Below are 22,006 nucleotides of genomic sequence, written 5' to 3'. Positions count from 1 at the left end.
CAAAACAAGAGGATTAGCCCTATCAGGGCAATTCACCGAGTCAGATAGGCTTTGAGACAATTAGCAATAAATTGCCCCTGCAATGTGTACACTTTGGCTACTGACCAGGTGTATTATGAATTCTGGATCCTCTGATACTGGCTACTAGATTAAGTGGCCTGAAGGCCTGACCATGAACAGCAAATGTCATTTGTACCACCAAACTGGTATGCACTATACACAAACAATGCTCAAAGCACAACAGCACTTTAACAGGACTTAAAATGTTGTCATCTGGACTAGCCTTACTCCAAGTTAGATTTCCCCTCAAATTAAGATAAGCTTTCAAATATCTTATGCAACAGACAAAATATGTGAGATTAAGTGTTTGAGGTTTTAGACTGTGGAGGTTACAAGAGATTTTAGACCTCATGAATGTATGCCATAGTTGAGACAGCATTAAAGCTCAGAGGCATGAGAAAACTTTTAGCTGATATTGCGAAGTATTTCTGCTAATGAGTCATTAACACTGGGGTTAGGCTTTGCCAGAACCCTGGAGACCGTGATAAAGATGGCACAAGGGAGATCAGTAAACTGGTGACTAAACATAGCGCTGGAGTAAGCAAGTCCAACCACCTTTCAATAAATGGTCTGCCAAACTCCGGCAGATGGTCAGACTGCATGTGTCCAGTACTGAAGAAATTAGTTTAAATTAATTTAGGTGAGCAGGGAAGTATTTAAGTGGATTCTTCCAGCTAGATCATCTCCTGAACACAACCTGCACCATAGCCAATAGACCCTTTAGTCTAGTGCAAGTTCTAATTTGTAGTATTTGTTGCATTTGCAGCAAGCCAGTGCTATGGAGCCAGCAAGCTCATCCCTGGGGAAGGGAGTGAAATAAGAATGTGATGCTCTACCAGCCAATTAAATAACAGTTTTAAAAGTTCACCCCGTACAGTCCTCAGCTAGAAGGATGGAAGCTGAGACAGCCATTCACTGGGAGGGTTGGAGATGGGTAAGGGTTCTTAGGATCACTGCAAGAACGCATCAGAGGATAGAAAAGGAGATAAAAGAACAGCCACTCCGCAGTGATTCTTACAGCGGCAGTTTTACTGAGCACACACCAAGATTTGTTTTACTTCGGATCAAGTGGCTCTTCATGTGATGTGAGTGCAAAGATTGGATTTATGAACCAAAACAAATGCCTTTCTACCTAAAAACCCAGAGCATTGTCTTGCTTAGTTCACAGTTACATCATTTGAGGATTAAAGACGTTTCATGAAGCACATGAATACCAGAAAATAGGATGACCTTCCACTTCCTGAGCCTGCTTTTTCATGCTTAATGGTGAAACCTAATATCATAGGACATTGTAGATGCTGGGCCACATGACTCATCTGGTGGCATGATGTCCTTTCCACGTGGGGGTGTTAATTTTTGCTGATGATTTGGAGCTACTACAAAAATAGCTGACAAGCACTGAGAAGTCTTTCTGAATTATTTGTGGATAACTAGGACCACAGCCATGCAGACAGCCATATTTCCAAGCAAGACAATCACGCTGGTCTATTTTCCCACTCTGCTTTGGAATAGTGGGATCTGAATGCTGAACAGATGCTCACCTGTCTTCCAGGTGATGTGAATGGTACTCCTACCACCCCAAGGCAGTGACTCAAGTCACTGACTCAGTCAAGGTTCTCCCACTCCTTAGACAAGCTATTTACTCACTCCCCACCGCCAGAGGGTTAGCCCTGGTCTACACTAGGACTTTAGGTCGAATTTAGCAGCGTTAAATCGATGTAAACCTGCACCCGTCCACACAATGAAGCCCTTTATTTCGACTTAAAGGGCTCTTAAAATCGATTTCCTTACTCCACCCCTGACAAGTGGATTAGCGCTTAAATCGACGTTGCCGGCTCGAATTTGGGGTACTGTGGACACAATTCGATGGTATTGGCCTCCGGGAGCTATCCCAGAGTGCTCCATTATGACCACTCTGGACAGCACTCTCAACTCAGATGCACTGGCCAGGTAGACAGGAAAAGAACCGCGAACTTTTGAATCTCATTTCCTGTTTGGCCAGCGTGGCAAGCTGCAGGTGACCATGCAAAGCTCATCAGCACAGGTGACCATGATGAAGTCCCAGAATCGCAAAAGAGCTCCAGCACGGACTGAACGGGAGGTACGGGATCTGATCGCTGTTTGGGGAGAGGAATCCGTGCTATCAGAACTCCGTTCCAGTTTTCGAAATGCCAAAACCTTTGTCAAAATCTCCCAGGGCATGAAGGACAGAGGCCATAACAGGGACCCAAAGCAGTGTCACGTGAAACTGAAGGAGCTGAGGCAAGCCTACCAGAAAACCAGAGAGGCGAACAGCCGCTCTGGGTCAGAGCCCCAAACATGCCGCTTCTATGATGAGCTGCATGCCATTTTAGGGGGTTCAGCCACCACTACCCCAGCCGTGTTGTTTGACTCCTTCAATGGAGATGGAGGCAATATGGAAGCAGGTCTTGGGGTCGAAGAAGATGATGAGGAGGAGGAGGTTGTAGATAGCTCACAGCAAGCAAGCGGAGAAACCGGTTTTCCCGACAGCCAGGAACTGTTTCTCACCCTAGACCTGGAGCCAGTACCCCCCGAACCCACCCAAGGCTGCCTCCTGGACCCAGCAGGCGGAGAAGGGACCTCTGGTGAGTGTACCTTTTAAAATACTATACATGGTTTAAAAGCAAGCATGTGAAAGGATTACTTTGCCCTGGCATTTGTGGTTCTCCTAGATGTAGTCCTAAAGCCTTTGCAAAAGGTTTCTGGGGAGGGCAGCCTTATTGCGTCCTTCATGGTAGGACACTTTACCACTCCAGGCCAGTAACACGTACTCGGGAATCATTGTAGAACAAAGCATTGCAGTGTATGTTTGCTGGCATTCAAACAACATCCGTTCTTTATCTCTCTGTGTTATCCTCAGGAGAGTGAGATCTAATTCATGGTCACCTGGTTGAAATAGAGTGCTTTTCTTCAGGGGACACTCAGAGGAGCCCATTCCTGCTGGGCTGTTTGCCTGTGGCTAAACAGAAATGTTCCCCGCTGTTAGCCACAGGGAGGGGGGAAGGTTGAGGGGGTAGTCACGCGGTGGGAGGAGGCAAAATGCGACCTTGTAACGAAAGCACATGTGCTATGTATGTAATGTTAACAGCAAGGTTTACCCTGAAAGAGTGTAGCCACTGTTTTATAAAATGTGTCTTTTTAAATACCGCTGTCCCTTTTTTTTTCTCCACCAGCTGGATGTGTTTCAATGATCACAGGATCTTCTCCTTCCCAGAGGCTAGTGAAGCTTAGAAAGAAAAAAAAAAAAAAACACACTCGTGATGAAATGTTCTCCAAGCTCATGCTGTCCTCCCACACTGACAGAGCACAGACGAATGTGTGGAGGCAAATAATGTCAGAGTGCAGGAAAGCACAAAATGACCGGGAGGAGAGGTGGCGGGCTGAAGAGAGTAAGTGGCGGGCTGAAGAGAGGGCTGAAGCTCAAATGTGGCGGCAGCGTGATGAGAGGAGGCAGGATTCAATGCTGAGGCTGCTGCAGGACCAAACCAGTATGCTCCAGTGTATGGTTGAGCTGCAGCAAAGGCAGCTGGAGCACAGACTGCCACTGCTGCCCCTCTGTAACCAACCGCCCTCCTCCCCAAGTTCCATAGCCTCCACACCCAGACGCCCAAGAACTCGGTGGGGGGGGCCCTCCGGCCAACCAGCCACTCCACCACAGAGGATTGCCCAAAAAAAAGAAGGCTGTCATTCAATAAATTTTAAAGTTGTAAACTTTTAAAGTGCTGTGCTTAAAGTGCTGTGTGGCATTTTCCTTCCCTCCTCCACCACCCCTCCTGGGCTACCTTGGTAGTCATCCCCCTATTTGTGTGATGAATGAATAAAGAATGCATGAATGTGAAGCAACAATGACTTTATTGCCTCTGCAAGCGGTGATTGAAGGGAGGAGGGGAGGGTGGTTAGCTTACAGGGAAGTAGAGTGAACCAAGGGGCGGGGGGTTTCATCAAGGAGAAACCAACAGAACTTTCACACCGTAGCCTGGCCAGTCATGAAACTGGTTTTCAAAGCTTCTCTGATGCGTACCGCGCCCTCCTGTGCTCTTCTAACCGCCCTGGTGTCTGGCTGCGCGTAACCAGCAGCCAGGCGATTTGCCTCAACCTCCCACCCCGCCATAAACGTCTCCCCCTTACTCTCACAGATATTGTGGAGCACACAGCAAGCAGTAATAACAGTGGGAATATTGGTTTCGCTGAGGTCTAAGCGAGTCAGTAAACTGCGCCAGCGCGCCTTTAAACGTCCAAATGCACATTCTACCACCATTCTGCACTTGCTCAGCCTGTAGTTGAACAGCTCCTGACTACTGTCCAGGTTGCCTGTGTACGGCTTCATGAGCCATGGCATTAAGGGGTAGGCTGGGTCCCCAAGGATACATATAGGCATTTCAACATCCCCAACGGTTATTTTCTGGTCTGGGAATAAAGTCTTCCTGCAGCTTTTGAAACAGACCAGAGTTCCTGAAGATGTGAGCATCATGCACCTTTCCCGGCCATCCCACGTTGATGTTGGTGAAACGTCCCTTGTGATCCACCAGAGCTTGCAGCACTATCAAAAAGTACCCCTTGCGGTTTATGTACTCGGCGGCTTGGTGCTCCGGTGCCAAGATAGGGATATGGGTTCCGTCTATAGCCCCACCACTGTTAGGGAATCCCATTGCAGCAAAGCCATCCACTATGACCTGCACATTTCCCAGGGTCACTACCCTTGATATCAGCAGATCTTTGATTGCGTGGGCTACTTGCATCACAGCAGCCCCCACAGTAGATTTGCCCACTCCAAATTGATTCCCAACTGACCGGTAGCTGTCTGGCGTTGCAAGCTTCCACAGGGCTATCGCCACTCGCTTCTCAACTGTGAGGGCTGCTCTCATCTTGGTATTCATGCGCTTCAGGGCAGGGGAAAGCAAGTCACAAAGTTCCATGAAAGTGCCCTTACGCATGCGAAAGTTTCGCAGCCACTGGGAATTGTCCCAGACCTGCAACACTATGCGGTCCCACCAGTCTGTGCTTGTTTCCCGAGCCCAGAATCGGCGTTCCACAGCATGAACCTGCCCCATTAGCACCATGATGCATGCATTGGCAGGGCCCATGCTTTCAGAGAAATCTGTGTCCATCTCCTGATCACTCACGTGACTGCGCTGACATCGCCTCCTCGCCCGGTATCGCTTTGCCAGGTTCTGGTGCTGCATATACTGCTGGATAATGCGTGTGGTGTTTAATGTGCTCCTAATTGCCAAAGTGAGCTGAGCGGCCTCCATGCTTGCCTTGGTATGGCGTCCGCACAGAAAAAAGGTGCGGAACGATTGTTTGCCGTTGCTCTGACGGAGGGAGGGGCGACTGACGACACGGCTTACAGGTTTGGCTTCAGGGAGCTAAAATCAACAAAGGGGGTGCCTGTACATCAAGGAGTATTTCAGGCAGGACTTCACGGAGGGTTCCAGTAAGAAATGGTGCACCTAAGTTATTGTCCTTATTGGAACAAGGTTAGCCTGGCCTCTGATTGATACATGGCTAGATTTACCTCGCTGCACCTTCTCTGTGAGTGACTGCAGTGTGATCTAGAAGAATGAGTCCCCTAGACAGGGGAGGGGGGGAAGCAAATGAGTACAAAACAAATCTGGTCTATTTCTTGTTTTGATCCACTCCATCTATCTTTTACATCTTTGGCTGCCAGCAGACGGTGCAGAAGGACTGCATGCCATCTACATCTCATGGCTGCTCGGCAGAAGATGGTACAGTACGACTGCTAGCAGTCCGCATCGCCTGCCCGCTCACCATAAGACGGTTCAATAGGACTGACTGCAGGACTAAAGAGAATGACCTGGTCAAGTCACTCCAAATTTAGTCCCTGCGCCCATGTCTGCCCAGGCGCTCCCAGCCGACGTGGCCAGGAGCACCTCGGACATGATGATGACGGCTACCAGTCGTACTGTACCGTCTGCTGCCACAAGGCAAGGGGTTGCTGCTACTGTGTAGCAATGCCGTACCGCGTCTGCCAGCACCCAGGAGACATAGGGTGACGCTTACCTGAGCGGGCTCCATGCTTGCAGTGGTATGGCGTCTGCACAGGTAACTCAGGAAAAAAGGCGCGAAATGATTGTCTGCCCTTGGTTTCACGGAGGGAGGGAGGGAACGGGGGCCTGACGATATGTACCCAGAACCACCCGCGACAATGTTTTAGCCCCATCAGGCATTGGGATCTCAACCCAGAATTCCAATGGGCAGCGGAGACTGCGGGAACTGTGGGATAGCTACCCACAGTGCAACGCTCCGGAAGGCGACTCTAGCCTCGGTACTGTGGAAGCGCTCCGCCGAGTTAATGCACTTAGAGCATTTTCTGTGGGGACACACACTCGAATATATAAAACCGATTTCTAAAAAACCAACTTCTATAAATTCGACCTTATTCCGTAGTGTAGACATACCCTCAGTGTTCTAAAACAAGAGCATATGATCTGTCAATGTTCTCTATTGTTGCAGCACTCAGTCTCTGCTGAATTTCTGCAGTATGCAACCCAAAACAGCTCTGCCTTGCTAGCAAAATGGGCCAGAGCAGCAACTGGTCCTGCAGCAGGACTTGGCAATATGAACTCAAGTGCATCAAGCAAATCAAAGTGTGAATCTGACTCTTCCCAACCTAGTGATCTGATCTCTCTTCTCCACATCCCTCCTCACACCAGGAGTTCATTTGTCTTCCAGCTACCAGACTGATTGGGGGGGGGGGATTTTTAATTCTAGACACACTTAAGCCCAGACCCTCCAAAGTATTTAGGCTCTTGAAATCAATGGAAGTTAGGAGCCTAACTACCTTTGAGCGCCATAGTGCCTTTCCCCACTTTGGAAATAGTTAGTGCCACATCTGAAATTTGAGCCAGTGGGGTTGCATGGACCTAACAGAAGGTAGAATGTAGGTTATGCTTAATGCCTTATCCAAGTAAGTGTCTGGATCTTTGAATTGCTCTACCGGAGCTCTGGGTATTTCACACTCTGAAAAGTCAGGACTCTCTAGCAATCATCCTAGCTGCAGATAACTGCACACATGCCAGACCTGGCCTGCATGCCCCATTGCAGAAGGGAAGGAACAGTAGAAGGACATTAGCTGCACAGCATTAATCAAACTGTCAGCTTTTAATCCATCTTAATGCTTCTTATGGGGACACATGGCATTTTCAGAACTTCCTGGGGAGCTAGCCAGAGAGATTCCTCTACTGCAATAATCATATCTGTCAAAAGCTCAGATTCATTTACCGTAGGGTTGGGACATTTGACTGGTCCAAAAATAATTGATCAGTCAACTATTGGTCAAGCATGGTCACATGTCAAAAATGGTCTAATATTTTAAAGCACTAATTTACTAGAACAGTAACAAAAAGAGAAAGACCTGATGGTCTCCATTTGGCTTAGCCTTAGATAGATATTTATGTATAATTAGCAAAAACCCAGATTTGACTGAGTTATTTTAGCACAGAAAAAATGCTATACAATGAAATGAAGTCCCTCCCGCACTGCCTTCTGGTTAGTTTCTATAGGTTTGTCTAGTCAGTTTAGACTATAAACTCTTCAGGGCAAGGACTGTGTCTTAACTTGTTTAATGTGCTTTGTAAGCCACCCCATAGGTTTATGGCCTGCTATACAAAGAAAGATATTGTAGAAGATTTCAGGCAATCAAAAGGCTTTATATTCAATTATTTGGTCTTTCTTCCCCTCCCCCACAACCACCAGATGGCAAAACAGGTAGTAAAATGACATTTAACCAGCCTAACGGGGTATCATGATGCAATGAAATATTTAGGTGGCTGCCTACAGCAAGACCTTCTTGCTGGAATATTTGACAATATTTAACAGTGATCAAATAATAGGTGGTCGACTGACATGTCACAGGGCCCCCCCCCATGAAGCTACATTGCTCAGGCTTCAGCCCCAGGTGGCAGGGCTCAGGGACCTGGGTTTCAGCTCCATGCAGTGGGACTTCGATTTGCTGCCCTGTGCCCCAGCAAGTCTAATGCTGGCCCTGCTAGAGGCCCCCTAGGAGGATTTAGATTTCTACCAGCTACTCAAAAGCTTATTAAGCCTGGCAGCTGTAGCCCAGAAAACACACTGAACTTAAAACAGTTTTGCTGCATGACATTTGTTCATTAGACAGTTGTCCAACTACATTGGCTGCAGAAGCAGTACAAGCTTGCTAAGTAAGCCAGTGTTTCATTCAAATCCAGGGTCCTTGTAATCATAGCGGCAGAGTGAAGTAGTAGGACCAATATCATGGAAATTAGGGGTCAGCCAGGAATCAGCCCTAAATTAAAATCTGCTAAGAATTAACTTTTCTCATTAATATACAGGTGGTTATTTGATCACCAAGCCACCTCCTTTACAATGTTATGACCTCTATGTTATAACGGTGCTCTCTGCATAGGCTGTACCCAGCTTACACTCAAATCATTGGATGAAAGTATCACCATATCGACTATTTGTATCGCCGACATTCACTAGATCAAGCCTCTTAACAAGACAAGTACTTACAGATGGACAAGTCATGTTTCTTTCCCTGTGTCATCAAACACGCATGGTGTGGGGAGGACCATTGAGACAAAATAACTACAGTTGATGGCATCACACAAAGACATTCCTAGATCTGGAAAATCTCTGGGGCAACCCAGCAGGCAGCACCTGATGGAGCCAGAGCGCACATCCTTTCGTGTATCAGAGAGTCTAACAGCTCAGAGTGCTGGGGTGTCTTAGTCCGTCCTGCCAACATGTCAGAGGAGCATCCAACACAGCTTTGGAATAGAATGAGCGAAGGAAGGCCAGATCTCCGAGAGGCTGACATTTCGTACAAAGTAAATCACTAAGTCCTTGTAGCAAGTCTGAGACAGCTGCCACTCATGATTGTCCCAGTTCCAGTCATCCCAATACAATCATGCTGGTGCTCTATATGTTTTTATGGAATGTAGAACACTTCCTCAGTATAAACGTCCAGGGGCAAGTATAACTGACCGATTTATACTAAGGTTTACTCATGCTGGTATTCAGGGAAATAAGAAAGAGCCCAAGCTACCTGGAGGCAGTTAATCAGTAGCCCTAGTTATTGACGGCTGGTCTAAAACCATTTAAAAAGATTAAGACTTGCATATGTTGAATCCTTTACTGTGTTATCACGGCAAACCTCAATCAGTTACACAAATATAAATTTTGCAAATGGGATAAGAGGAAGGAGAAATAAAGTATTAAAATTAGATCATGCTAGTAAAAGGCCGAGGAATAGAGGAGGGGGAAGGTCTCCTCAATATCCAATTTCTTGCTATCTTTGCCACACATCTCGAAGTGTCAGCCAGTTCATCTCACTATCTCTTCCCTGGACCTTAGATACTCTTGATTCCCAAGTCAACATTACGTGTTCAGAAATCCCATTTAGCATAAGAGAACCTCTTGCTGCCAGGCACCTGGTATTATAATCTTTGACCTGCTACATAACAAGCATATTAACTTCACTGGCATCCTAGGCATTGCATTAAATATGCTGTTAAGACGATCTTCGACCTCAGGAGCAAGCGGCAGCAGCCACCACTGCTACTGCCTAAGAAGCTGGCTCCACCATTGCCAGTTCAGGAAGTTCAACAAGCAACTTTCCATTGCTGAGCACTTCTACTATTGAGAGCAGTCGCCCAGGACCCTAGTAGGGGGAAAGCCCAGGATGAGGCTTCAAATTTTTCACCAAACACCCCGTAAGGACAGCACCACATTACACAGATATTGTAAGCAGGAGTCTGCTATCTAGGTACTTGTATTCAAGTCCTGTGAGCGCCGTACAAGCACCTACTCACCCACTCCAAACACATATGGCCTGAATGCTGAACTGCACCTCAGGTTTGATTCGGCCAAAACTAAAGAAAGTGACTTGTCAGCATTTTACAGGAATAAAAATGCTCTCAAGTACAGCATGTCCTAAGGCTGGGATTTTAAAGGAGACTAAGGGACCCTGACATCACTTTAAAGTTTTCCATCACTTTAAAGGGGATTTGGGTGCCCAACTCCTTGGCTCCTCTGAAATCCCAGGCTAAAAGGCGCTAGAATGTAACACACTAGTGTCATAAAACAAGTATTTAAGTCTCTAGCTTGTACGGCTTCCTGATGACTCTAAATACTGTCACAATCTATGGCCACTTACAGCTTTATGTCTATCACAAAGCCACATGCCATGGCCACCACTGGAACTTGACAGCAACAGTAAACGTACATCTCAGATCCCTCCTGCTCCAAGAGGGCAGGCCTCCTATCACTTGAGCTAAAGAAAATCTCCTTTAGCTCTTAGCAATATAGGGCCTATGTCAAGGGAGCAGCTCTGACTCTATCCAGATGAATGTAATGAAACACATGCTACCTAGTACAATCAATAAAGTTGATCTTTCACCACAAGAATTATTGCGGGTCATCCAGGATGTTACTTGATGCTGAGGGCAAAACCTGCTAAAAGATGCCATTAATTATATTATATTAGTTAACCTCACAAGTTTAAACAAGTCCTATGCAGTCAGGACATGCTCCCTTGTCAAAATGAAATTTAAAAACACCTAATGAAAAGTTGAGGAAACTTAAAATCACACTGCTTTGTTAGGGGAAAAAAGTCACCCTCCAGTGATCTATTCTCAATGGCAGCATAACAACTTACGAAAGATGCTATATAAAAGTCTCTGAAGGATCCCAGACTGAGGAGGGATATGAGAACAGATTTCAAGTACATAAAAGGCTGTTACAAGGAAGAGGGAGAACAGTTGTTCTTGTTAACCTCCGAGGATAGGACAAGCAGCAATGGGCTTAAACTGCAGCGAGAGATTTTTAAGTTGGACATTAGGAAAAACTTCCAAACTGTCAGGGTAGCTAAACACTGGAATAAATTGCCTAGGGAGGTTGTGAAATCTCTGTCACTGAAGGTTTTTAAGAGCAGGTTAGACAAACACCAGTCAGGGATGGTCTAGATAATATTTAGCCCTGCCTTGAGTGCAGGGGACTGGACTAGAAGATCTCTCAAGGTTCCTTCCAATCCTATGATTCTATGACATTGTCTATACTAGACAAGTTTGAACCATTGCAGCTTCATCAGTGGTAGCACTAGAGTAAAGCAGACACAAGGGTTTTTTTGTTGTTGTTTTAAATCAAATCACCACCTTTCCCTGCTTAAAGAGGGTCTACACAGCACAGGGGGAAAAGATTCCAGCAGCCACCAATTAGAGCTAGCAGAATGTAGGTAAAGTATTGGCAGGAGACCTAGTCAGAAACTTAGTGATAAAACACAGCTAGCCTGCGAGCTGGGAAGCTCCGGAGTCTCTGCCCCAGGGCAGACTCATGGTTTGGCTGCTGCCCTCATGTCACAGGCCCTGAGAGCCCCAGCAGCTTTGGAGTGAAACTGGCATCTGCTGACAGTGTCACTGTTGCAATAAACAATGTCATTTACTCCATAGCTGAAGGGTGGTCGGGTAGACCAAATTTTCATTTGGAAACACCATTCCAGAATGTCTGGTTTTGTTGTAATTCAAAACAGAACCATATTTTGAAATGCCAAAGTTTCTCGTGAACTTGAAATCCTGATCACTGTTGCCAACAGGGGTAGAGGCAGGAAATTTCAGGGAAAAGGAATGTAGCAGCTTTTCACATAGCCCTAATTTGTACAGGTTTGGGAGGTCTACTTATATTTCTTTTGTGCTAACCCTTCTGGTTGGGGGTGGAGGTGGGGGAGAACCTGGATTTATGCTGGAAATGGCCCACCTTGATTATCATACACATTGTAAGGAGAGTGATCACTTTAGATAAGCTATTACCAGCAGGAGAGTGGGATGGGGGGAGAGAAAACCTTTTATAGTGGTAAACACCCATTTTTTCGTGGTTTGTATGTATAAGAACATCTTCTATATTTTCCACAGTATGCATCCGATGAAGTGAGCTGTAGCTCACGAAAGCTTATGCTCAGATAAATTGGTTTGTCTCTAAGGTGCCACAAGTACTCCTTTTCTTTTTGCGAATACAGACTAACACGGCTGTTACTCTGAAACCTTCTGGTCTTCTATTGCTACCTATCCCATGGACCAAATACTTCATTTTCATTAACAAATGCTGCCGTTATGTCACGAAGCAATTAGAACTAGTGTTGCTTGGGAAGGGAACAGAGACCTTAAAATATACTACAGCGCAGGTAGGAGTTTTTTAGCACGAACCCCGAGCTTTCTACAGCATCCTTCGCTTCAGTAATGGTTAGCATTTTGAACACATAAGGGGCAATGCATGATTTATTACAATACTCAGTACAGCAATCGTTTACAGAAGTGTTACTATCTAGGACTTGGGGGTCCATTAGCATTGCTCAGTATAGTACATCTTTAAGAGCTAAAAGTCAATCAGCCAAAGTCATCCATATCTGGAGCAGGACAGAAAAGCTTTTGTGACAAAGTTTTTCACCTAACAGAGAAGTAGGTCATGTTTCTGAAGCACTCCTAATGGGTTATAGAGTAACAGCCGTGTTAGTCTGTATTCGCAAAAAGAAAAGGAGGACTTGTGGCACCTTAGAGACTAACCAATTTATTTGAGCATGAGCATTCGTGAGCTACAGCATCCGATGAAGTGAGCTGCAGCTCACGAAAGCTCATGCTCAAATAAATTGGTTAGTCTCTAAGGTGCCACAAGTACTCCTTTTCTTTTTGCTAATGGGTTATGTTACCAATGCATTTTAGCGGGGAAGGAGGAAGCATGCAAGCAGAGAGCCCCAGCACCCAGACATCACTCCTGTAATGCTGGATGGGAAGGAAGGCAAATTTTAACCATATGCACAAGGAGCAGAGAAAAAAACAAAAAGATACTGTGGGGAAGTGTGAGAGCCTCTCACACCCCCACCAAGCCATCCCCAGACCAAGGGGACAGAGGAGTGCTTCAGGTCACAAGCCACGGCTGACCAGAACCCCCCAGTCGGTCATTTGTGCATCTGAGCCCAACTCCCCACATGAGCATACAGAAATACTTCATGTCAGTAGTATTTGTCCCCTCACCTTGTTTACTCCTCACCAGAACTGACTCCTTTCTACCTTAGTATCCTCTATGGACCAGCTTTAACGCTTATTGATTTCAGGGGGGAGTTAGAGGGGCCAGCACCTGGCAGGGCCAATGAAGAAGAGTTGACTAACTAGAACAGAATTCACTGTTCCTGGGGCACTAGAGAGGACAGATGGGGTGTCGTGTCAATCAACCCTGGGCTAGCGGGGGTAGTCTGCCCTTCGCCCCACATGGGGACATGTCATTACCCAGCCAGCTGCAGCCCACTTCGCCTGTCCTGTGTGCCCCCATCCCTTCTGGGTAGGAAAAAGGTTCCCCAGCCCTGCCAGGGGGATCAGGCTAGGTGACCTAGTGGGGTCCCTTCCAGCCCGAGACTTCTAGGAGCCTCCGCGGAGGGAGATTTGAAACATCAGCCCGGTCAGCACCTCAGCACGCAGGGAGGCTGGAGCTCGAGCGAGCCCGGAGCTCGAGCGAGCCCGGCAAGGCGGATCTGGAGGCGAGAGGGGCACGATACAGACATTAGCGGGGGGGAACCTGGTGCCGCCGCCGCCCCCAGCCTTTGATGGGGGAAGGCAAAGGGGTCGCCAGCCCGGCTGGCTCCAGCGCAGGATGCACCCCCCCGCACGGCGAGCCCAGGGCGCGGGTATCACCTTGATGACCTGGTCCCGGACCACGCTGGGCAGGACGAAGAACAGGACGAGGCCGAAGAGGGCGAAGACCAGCCCGGTCAGCCCCAGCGCCAGGGGGACTCTGCGCCCCGCGGGAGCGGCCATGGCGAGCAGAGAGGCGTCCCCGGCAGCGCAGCCACCAGCCGGGCCTCGCTGCCGACTCCGCGGTTTTATTCCCTCCGCCCACGCCGGGCCGGGCCGGGCCGGGCCCGCCCCCTCGGCCGGCTCTGCCCAGCGCTCGGCGGGAAGGGCCGCGCCCGCCCCCGGCCGCAGCGGCCTCTGGCTAGGGGGACCCGAGCGAGGCTGTTCCCCGCCCCGAGGAGCAGGAGGCGGGGGCGGTTCTCTCCGCAGTCCCCGTCACAGGAGCCGCCCTGGGGAGCGTTTTTCCAGAAATCCGCCCCCGCCACGATCCTGGGGAGCTTTTCTCCAACCCCCCCCCCACCTCCTCCCCCAGGATCCTGGGGAGCTGTTCTCCAACCCCCCCCCCACCTCCCCTCCCCCCAGATCCCGGGGAGCGTCTCTCCAACACCCCCCGACCACCACCACAAAGATCCTGGGGAGCTTCTCTCCAATCCTCCCCCCACCCCCAGGGAGCTTCTCTCCAACCCCCCCCCCACACCTCCTCCCCCAGGATCCTGGGGAGCTGTTCTCCAACCCCCCCCCCACCTCCCCTCCCCCCAGATCCCGGGGAGCGTCTCTCCAACACCCCCCGACCACCACCACAAAGATCCTGGGGAGCTTCTCTCCAATCCTCCCCCCACCCCCAGGGAGCTTCTCTCCAACCCCCCCCCCCCACACCTCCTCCCCCAGGATCCTGGGGAGCTGTTCTCCATTTCCCCCACCTTCCCTCCCCCCAGATCCCGGCGAGCTTTTCTCCAACCACCCCCCCCACACACACACACACCAAGATCCTGGGGAACTTTTCTCCACCCCACCCCCCGAGAGATCCGCGGGAGCTATTCTCCAACCACACCCCCCCCCAGATCCTGGGGAGCTTTTCTCCAACCCCCCCCACGCCCTCCCCCAGGATCTCCCCCCAGATCCCGGGGAGCTTCTCTCCACCCCCCCACCTACTCCCCCAGGATCCTGGGGAGCTGTTCTCCAACCCCCCCCACCTCCCCTCCCCCCAGATCCCGGGGAGCGTCTCTCCAACACCCCCCGACCACCACCACAAAGATCCTGGGGAGCTTCTCTCCAATCCTCCCCCCACCCCCAGATCCCAGGGAGCTTCTCTCCAACCCCCCCACACCTCCTCCCCCAGGATCCTGGGGAGCTGTTCTCCATTTCCCCCACCTTCCCTCCCCCCAGATCCCGGGGAGCTTTTCTCCAACCACCACCCCCCCACACACACACACCAAGATCCTGGGGAACTTTTCTCCACCCCACCCCCTGCGAGATCCAGGGGAGCTATTCTCCAACCACACACACACCCCAAGATCCTGGGGAGCTTTTCTCCAACCCCTCCAAGATCCTGGGGAGCTTTTTTCTAGCCCCCCCCACCTCCTCCCCTAGGATCCTGGGAGCTTTTCTGCAACCTCCCACCGCCAAGATCCCAGGGAGCTTCTCTCCAACCACCCCCCCTCCAGATCCCAGGGAGCTTGTCTCCAACACACACACCCCAGATCCTGGGGAGCTTTTCTCCAACTCCCCCACCCCCTCCCCCAGGATCCTGGGGAGCTGTTCTCCAATTCCTCCACACACCCCCTCCAGCTCCCAAGGAGCTTCTCTCCACCACCACCACCACCCCCAGATCCCAGGGAGCTTCTCTCCAACCCTCCCCACCTCCTCCCCCAGGATCCTGGACAGTTTTTCTCCAACTCCCCAACTAGGGTGGCCAATTTTGGTTGGACTATTCCTGGCTGTTTCATCACATGACAGTCTTTAATTAAAAATTAATCTTTAATTCCTGGAGACTCCAGGGTAATCATGGAGGGTTGGCAACCCTATCCCCACCATTCCCCCAGGATCCTGGGGAGTTTTTCTCCAGTCTCTCCCCGCCTCCTCCCTCAAGATCCTGAGGTGCTTTTCTCTAATCTTGCCCCTTCCAACCCCCAGGACAAATCCGCTTCTGGGTTGTTTTTTTTCCCAACAATCCACTCCAAGAGACCCATGAGAATCTGTGAAATCTTGTATAAGGCACTGGGAGTTCTTGTAATTTTTTTCGCTTTGAGCGAGTCCTGGTTCGTGATGGGTAGGTGTCCGGGTCACACAACTTCCTTGTCATTTGGCACTAGCTGGCACTCAGTCTCCGTAGAGAGGCCAGGAAGCAAATGGACCCTGGAGGCAAACTAAACTCCCATGCCAGAAGCGGTGCTGCCAGCACCAGGGGTGTAGCTGAGGCCCACTGGCAAGGCAGAATTGATGAGCTTGCACGAATGCTGTCCTTCCAGTATCCTAGGCTGTTTCTGTGAACAAAGAAAGGCGTTGGATCTCACAGCTGTCAAGCCTGCAGCTTGCTGCAGCACTGACATTCATATAATTGGTTTCTTTAAATCATAACATCACTAGTACCAGGCCTTATATTTCAAATCAACTGTGTAATAATTACGGGCTCAATTTTGAAGTCTATGCTGAGGCAAAACAACTATTGATTGGTTCCAGCTGGAGTTTTACCTAATAAGGACCATAGAATTGGGTCTAGTTATGCAGAACCCTGTATTCTAAATCAGCCAACCTAACAAAAGTCCAGTTCAGACTGTTCTAGAAAATTGTTTATGAAAATCAGCAAAAGGTGAAGGCAAACTGGTTCAAAGTTAAACTATAAGTGATCTTTTTCCAAGGCTCCTAGTGAAACCACATGCTGAGATGACAGTGAGCTGAAAGATTCTAGAAGTGGGAGGAAATGCTTACAGCTGATATCACTGAAAAGTGTCTCAGAAGGTTAATGTTCACAGGATGAAGCTGAAGTCTCTTTGTGGCCATTCAAAGGAGCCAGGGGGCCAAAAGCTGCAAGCTTTACTGGGATAGCTGCCACCCCAGTCACCTGGAACCCACCATGATACCACTGGGCCTTCATCCGCCTGATCTTAAACAATGGTCTAACCACATGAGGCCAGAAAGCAGGGCTCAGACAACACCACCACCAGCTTCGCCTAAATCCAGGACGTGACACTTTGGGCTAGTGGACACTACAAAATTAAGTCGACAGACAGCCACTGCAGTAATTAAAGCAATGGTTCACTTCCACACTTGCTTCTTCTGTCAGGGGTGCACATCCTCACCACATGCACTTCCACAGACTGAAGTGAGATATTGTGTGACACTGGCAGCTGGAGCCTGGGGCTGAGCGCCTCAGTTGTACATGCGGGGTTCACAGCTGCCCCTGCCTCCCCCAAGCTGTCAGCCTAATTTCTGGCTAACAACTTGGGCTGTAAGTCTCACAGCTGCCAACCCAGCACCTGAGTGAGTTTGGGCTGTCAGCTTTGGAGGTCAAGGGAGGGCTCCAGCTGTCAGCCCCATTTGAGGCAGACAGCCAACAGGTGATTTAAGTAGCACAGTCTACACCCATACTGCATCATCCTAACTACATCGACATAAGCGCTGCGACTCTCATGGAGGTGGAGTTATGTCAGTGCAGCTGGCCACTTCAGGCATGTGCTGTATTAAGGGCTTTTGTTCAGTAATAAACGTTATGCTGTTTTGTGTTTAAATTCCAGTTATCACAAATCATGAGGAAAAATTAGTAAACAATGAATCATTCACGATTTTCTAATGTACTGAGAACAATTAAGAATGTAAAAATATTAAGTTATGTAGTTGCTTAATTTATATATATATAAATAAAATGTTCCCTCCCAGAAAACAAAAACAGGTACCAACAAAAATCTAGTGTAAAGGCTCTATCTAGTTTCAAATCAGCATGTTCTAATGTTTATATTAAGCAATGAGAATGCACCTCCCTTTAGAAAATAATTGAAATACAAATGGAAAAGTTTATTAAAATGGATTTAAATCAATCTATCCTGATTCTTAGTCTTTAAATAGTGCTTTATGTTCAAAGCACTGTAACACATTAGTTTATCATACAAGTAATCTGAATTACATCAGAGGTACTCTCAATTAGAAATCACTGCTTTGAAGTAGATTGGCACCCACACCATGTGCTCCCCTAGGACAGGAGTTGGGAAAAAATATTTGAAATTACATAGTGACTTTATGTAGGCTAAACTCACCCAGAGGGCCTGGCCTAACATTTTTCCAAAGTTTCCCACAAGAATTTTGTTCCCAGTGGTCAGAACCTTAGTTACACATTTATTCAAAATATACAATTCTCCAGCATCCTCCTAGCACACCATCAGCAGTCTCAGAAGCTAACATCACATGTTGAACTACCAATGCAGATTCCCTGTCTCCTTGAAGGCCTCAGGAACTTTTGATTGCAGTCTAAACAGCAGGCCTTGACTCCTGCACAGACCAGGAACAGGAGACAGCGTAGTCACCATAAACTCATTAAGCAACTGTGTATTTAATGTGATGCATTACTCTGCTCTACCAGTAGATTACACAAACAGAAGATAGGGTTCCATAGCATTCACAATGTTCCATATAAATTTGTCCCTACCAACAATCAAAGCATTTCAAGAAAGAGGCATTTGAGACTCCTGTTTTTCCATCTCTAATTAAAAGAGCCCATCCACACCGAGACAGATCACTTAGGACTTAGGTTAGATCCCTCAGAATGTTTCTAATTACCACCAACTCCTTGAATTCCCTTCTGGTTCCATGGGTTTTCAGCAGCAGCATTTCTAGCACTGTACTGGAAACAAAACTACTGCTCAATTTAATTCACTATTTCAAACCAGGGTGTTGCATTCCTGTTATTAGAGATGCAGATGCATTGTTGAAATTTTAACATACTTCAAGTTCTCTTCACCCCAATTATTGGGCGGGGAGAAGATATCAAGCATCCTCATCTTTTATTGCTAAACGTAGCAGCAAAATGTTTACACTAGACTTGAGGCCTTAGCTAGTGTACTCTGTACCAGCGGTTTTCACACTTCTCTTCTGGGGACCCAGTTGAAGAAAATTGTCGATGCCAGTGACCCAACAGAGTTGGGGATGAGGGTTTTGGGGTGGAGGGGCTCAGGGATGAGAATAAGGGGTTCAGGATGTGGGAATGGTCTCTGGGTTTGGTGGGGCTCAGGAGAGGATAAAGGCTCTGGGCTGGGAGGTTTGGGATGCAGTAGAGGATCTGGGTTTGGGAAGGCTCAGGCACAGACTTACCTCTGATAGCTCAGTGGTGCAGTCAGAGGTGCACTGTGGACCATGCCGCACGCCAAAAGCGTTCAGCAGCAGGTCTGGCTCCTAGGTGGAAGCACACAAGCAGCTCCACGTGACTCTCACCCACACCCAGTGGTCCTGCCCACCCGTCCCCCCAGGTTCCCATTGGCCCAAGTGTGGAGCCAGTGCTCAGGGTGGGGGCAGCACACACAGACCTGTGGCCCCCCCTGCCTAAAAGCCAGACTGTTGCTGGCTGCTTCCAGAGCACAGTGCAGTGTCAGAAAAGGTAGGCACTAGCCTTCCTTAGCTGGGAAACACCAAGACTTTTAATGTCCCGGTTGGCAGTGCTGACCAGAGCAAAGCGACCCAGCACCTTACATGTCGCAACCCATGGATTGCAACACAATGCTCTATACAATATATGCCCAACTTGTTACAGCTATTAAAATGAGTTCCTTCCCAGCATGCAGTAGGGGTCAGGTGAGACCACCTTACCCAATTTTAACTTGGTTGTAATTTAAAGAAAAAAAAACCACAGACAAGCTGTTTTATTCTTCAATAGCAACCTTTAAAGGTTAGTCAGACTCTAGTAACTGATAAAGCTCAGCCACAAGAAACTAGATTCCAGACATCTCAGAAGTACCTTATGACTCAGTGGTCCATTTTACCACCTTTATCAACAGCGGACATGCTTTTACAGTTGGAATAATCGAATAAAAAGTTTGCCAACTCTGTCATTATACAATTCTAGCTCACTGAATCAAGTCTGACTAAATGAGTGCACCTTTACATTACAAAGGGACAGACAAAGAACTTGTGAATGCAAGCTTTATTGGAACAAGGTGCAGTGAAATTTCTATTCAGATGCTAACAGGAGCAAGTTCAGTTACCGCCCCTTAAACGCAGGACCAAGTGCAGGGTGGATTCTTTCTGGATATTGTAGTCGGACAGAGTGCGCCCATCTTCCAGCTGCTTTCCGGCAAAGATCAACCTCTGCTGATCTGGAGGAATGCCTTCTTTGTCTTGGATTTTGGCCTTGACATTCTCAATGGTGTCACTGGGCTCCACCTCTAGGGTGATGGTTTTGCCCGTCAAGGTTTTCACAAAGATCTGCATACCACCTCTCAGGCGCAGGACCAAGTGCAGGGTGGATTCTTTCTGGATGTTGTAGTCGGACAGAGTGCGTCCATCTTCCAGCTGCTTTCCGGCAAAGATCAACCTCTGCTGATCTGGAGGAATGCCTTCTTTGTCTTGGATTTTGGCCTTGACATTCTCAATGGTGTCACTGGGCTCCACCTCTAGGGTGATGGTTTTGCCCGTCAAGGTTTTCACAAAGATCTGCATACCACCTCTCAGGCGCAGGACCAAGTGCAGGGTGGATTCTTTCTGGATGTTGTAGTCGGACAGAGTGCGCCCATCTTCCAGCTGCTTTCCGGCAAAGATCAACCTCTGCTGATCTGGAGGAATGCCTTCTTTGTCTTGGATTTTGGCCTTGACATTCTCAATGGTGTCACTGGGCTCCACCTCTAGGGTGATGGTTTTGCCCGTCAAGGTTTTCACAAAGATCTGCATACCACCTCTCAGGCGCAGGACCAAGTGCAGGGTGGATTCTTTCTGAATGTTGTAGTCGGACAGGGTGCGTCCATCTTCCAGCTGCTTTCCGGCAAAGATCAACCTCTGCTGATCTGGAGGAATGCCTTCTTTGTCTTGGATTTTGGCCTTGACATTCTCAATGGTGTCACTGGGCTCCACCTCTAGGGTGATGGTTTTGCCCGTCAAGGTCTTCACAAAGATCTGCATTTTCTGTACAAAAATAGAAGTTATGAAGCATATAAGCCTTTTTGTACTCCAAAATACTAACGTTACATCCCAAGAAATCAGAAAAGTATGGATTTACCCTTTCGCTTAATCATCAAGCAGCGTAGAGAGCTTTTGACACCAGTACACACCTTGAATTGCAGCTCCACTTTGTGTCCTCTCCCCCCCCCCCCACGTAGGCTACTTCCTCCTCCAAAGCTCACTCCAAGGCCCCACTACAGTGAGTTGCGTCACACTGAGATAACACCAGTACCCCAGGGCCACTACGTCAGTACGGCTGGCCAGCCGCGCCCAATGCAATGGGCCAGTCCGTGCCAAACAACCGCGCCGGCGGGTCCGCTCAGGCGGGCCCAGGAGCCGGTCCCTAACCCCGCCCCCCGGCAGGCGGGCGTCAGAGGCACGGGGCAGCCCACGGCCATGCAGGGGCGGGGCCTCCCGCGCGCCCAGACCGCCATTTTAGCGCCGGCCCGACTCTAGTCCCCCCTTCAACCAGGGAGCCGCCCTTCGCCGCTCCTAGCGCAGCGAGCCGGTTGCCTCAGCCCGCGCTCCGTAGGTTCCTCCCGCCGCGCTACGGCACAGCCGCCTCCCTACACGGCAGTGAGCGCAGAGAGCTGCCTCCGCGCCCCGCCCGCCCGCTCCCCCCACGGCTCATCGCCAGGCGCCTCACGATCGACACCAACCCCTCCCCCCACAATATCCGCGACGGCCCGGGCCATCCACCCCCGCCGCCGCCCTCGATAAACGTAGCCACCGGGCTGGGCTCTCGGCACAGCTTCGGACCCTCTTTTCCCTCAGGCCGGACTCGCCCCCCAAGAAGCCCAACAGCTAGCCAGGCCCGTTGCCCACTCACCGCAGGGACGGCGCTCCAGACAGACAACAAAACAACACTCACTGAGGGTCACGGGAATGTAACTGCGTGACGACGCTGGCGCGGTCCTTATATAGTCTCTTCCTCCCCAGTTGAGATCCCTCCGCCGGGGACTATCTCGTCTCACTGCATCTTGGCGCGTGCACCCAGCATGGGCAAGGGGGCGAGTTCCGGTCGGCAGTGCGGAGGAATCAGCCGGCCGCTCAGTGTGTGACATGATCCGATGACGGCAAGGGCCAAGGAACGGAAGATGGAGCGTGGAGTAAAACCCGGACTGGAGTTTCGCCTGCCTAGAACGGGGTCTCAGCTCAGCCTGGTTCCCTGA

At 49.2% G+C, this 22,006-nt stretch overlaps 2 protein-coding genes across 3 annotated transcripts in view; both read right to left on the bottom strand.

The window, feature by feature from the left end:
• Positions 1-14,045, bottom strand: part of SCARB1 (scavenger receptor class B member 1) — a 42,501-nt gene extending 28,456 nt beyond the window's left edge. Inside the window, exon 1 of one of the 2 annotated variants that reach the window (XM_084648891.1) lies at positions 13,758-14,045. In XM_084648891.1, coding sequence (XP_084505017.1) covers positions 13,758-13,880 — 123 coding nt within the window. In that variant the 5' untranslated portion in view covers positions 13,881-14,045. The remainder of the gene's footprint in view (positions 1-13,757) is intronic. The other variant, XM_084648890.1, reaches the window with a different exon arrangement.
• Positions 14,046-19,809: 5,764 nt separating this feature from the next.
• Positions 19,810-21,803, bottom strand: UBB (ubiquitin B). Its single transcript, XM_084649110.1, has 2 exons — positions 21,664-21,803; positions 19,810-20,798 (listed from the first exon to the last, which is right to left on the bottom strand). The coding sequence occupies exon 2, from the start codon at positions 20,793-20,795 to the stop codon at positions 19,878-19,880; it is 918 nt and encodes a 305-aa protein (XP_084505236.1). The 5' UTR covers positions 20,796-20,798; positions 21,664-21,803; the 3' UTR covers positions 19,810-19,877.
• Between the last annotated feature and the right edge of the window lie 203 nt (positions 21,804-22,006).

This window comes from Lepidochelys olivacea, assembly GCF_965140295.1.
Source record: "Lepidochelys olivacea isolate rLepOli2 genome assembly, chromosome: 15".
In the NCBI taxonomy this organism is placed as follows: domain Eukaryota; kingdom Metazoa; phylum Chordata; order Testudines; family Cheloniidae; genus Lepidochelys; species Lepidochelys olivacea.
The sequence above is the reverse complement of the archived record's forward strand: the minus strand, read 5'-3'. Positions and strand labels throughout refer to the sequence as shown.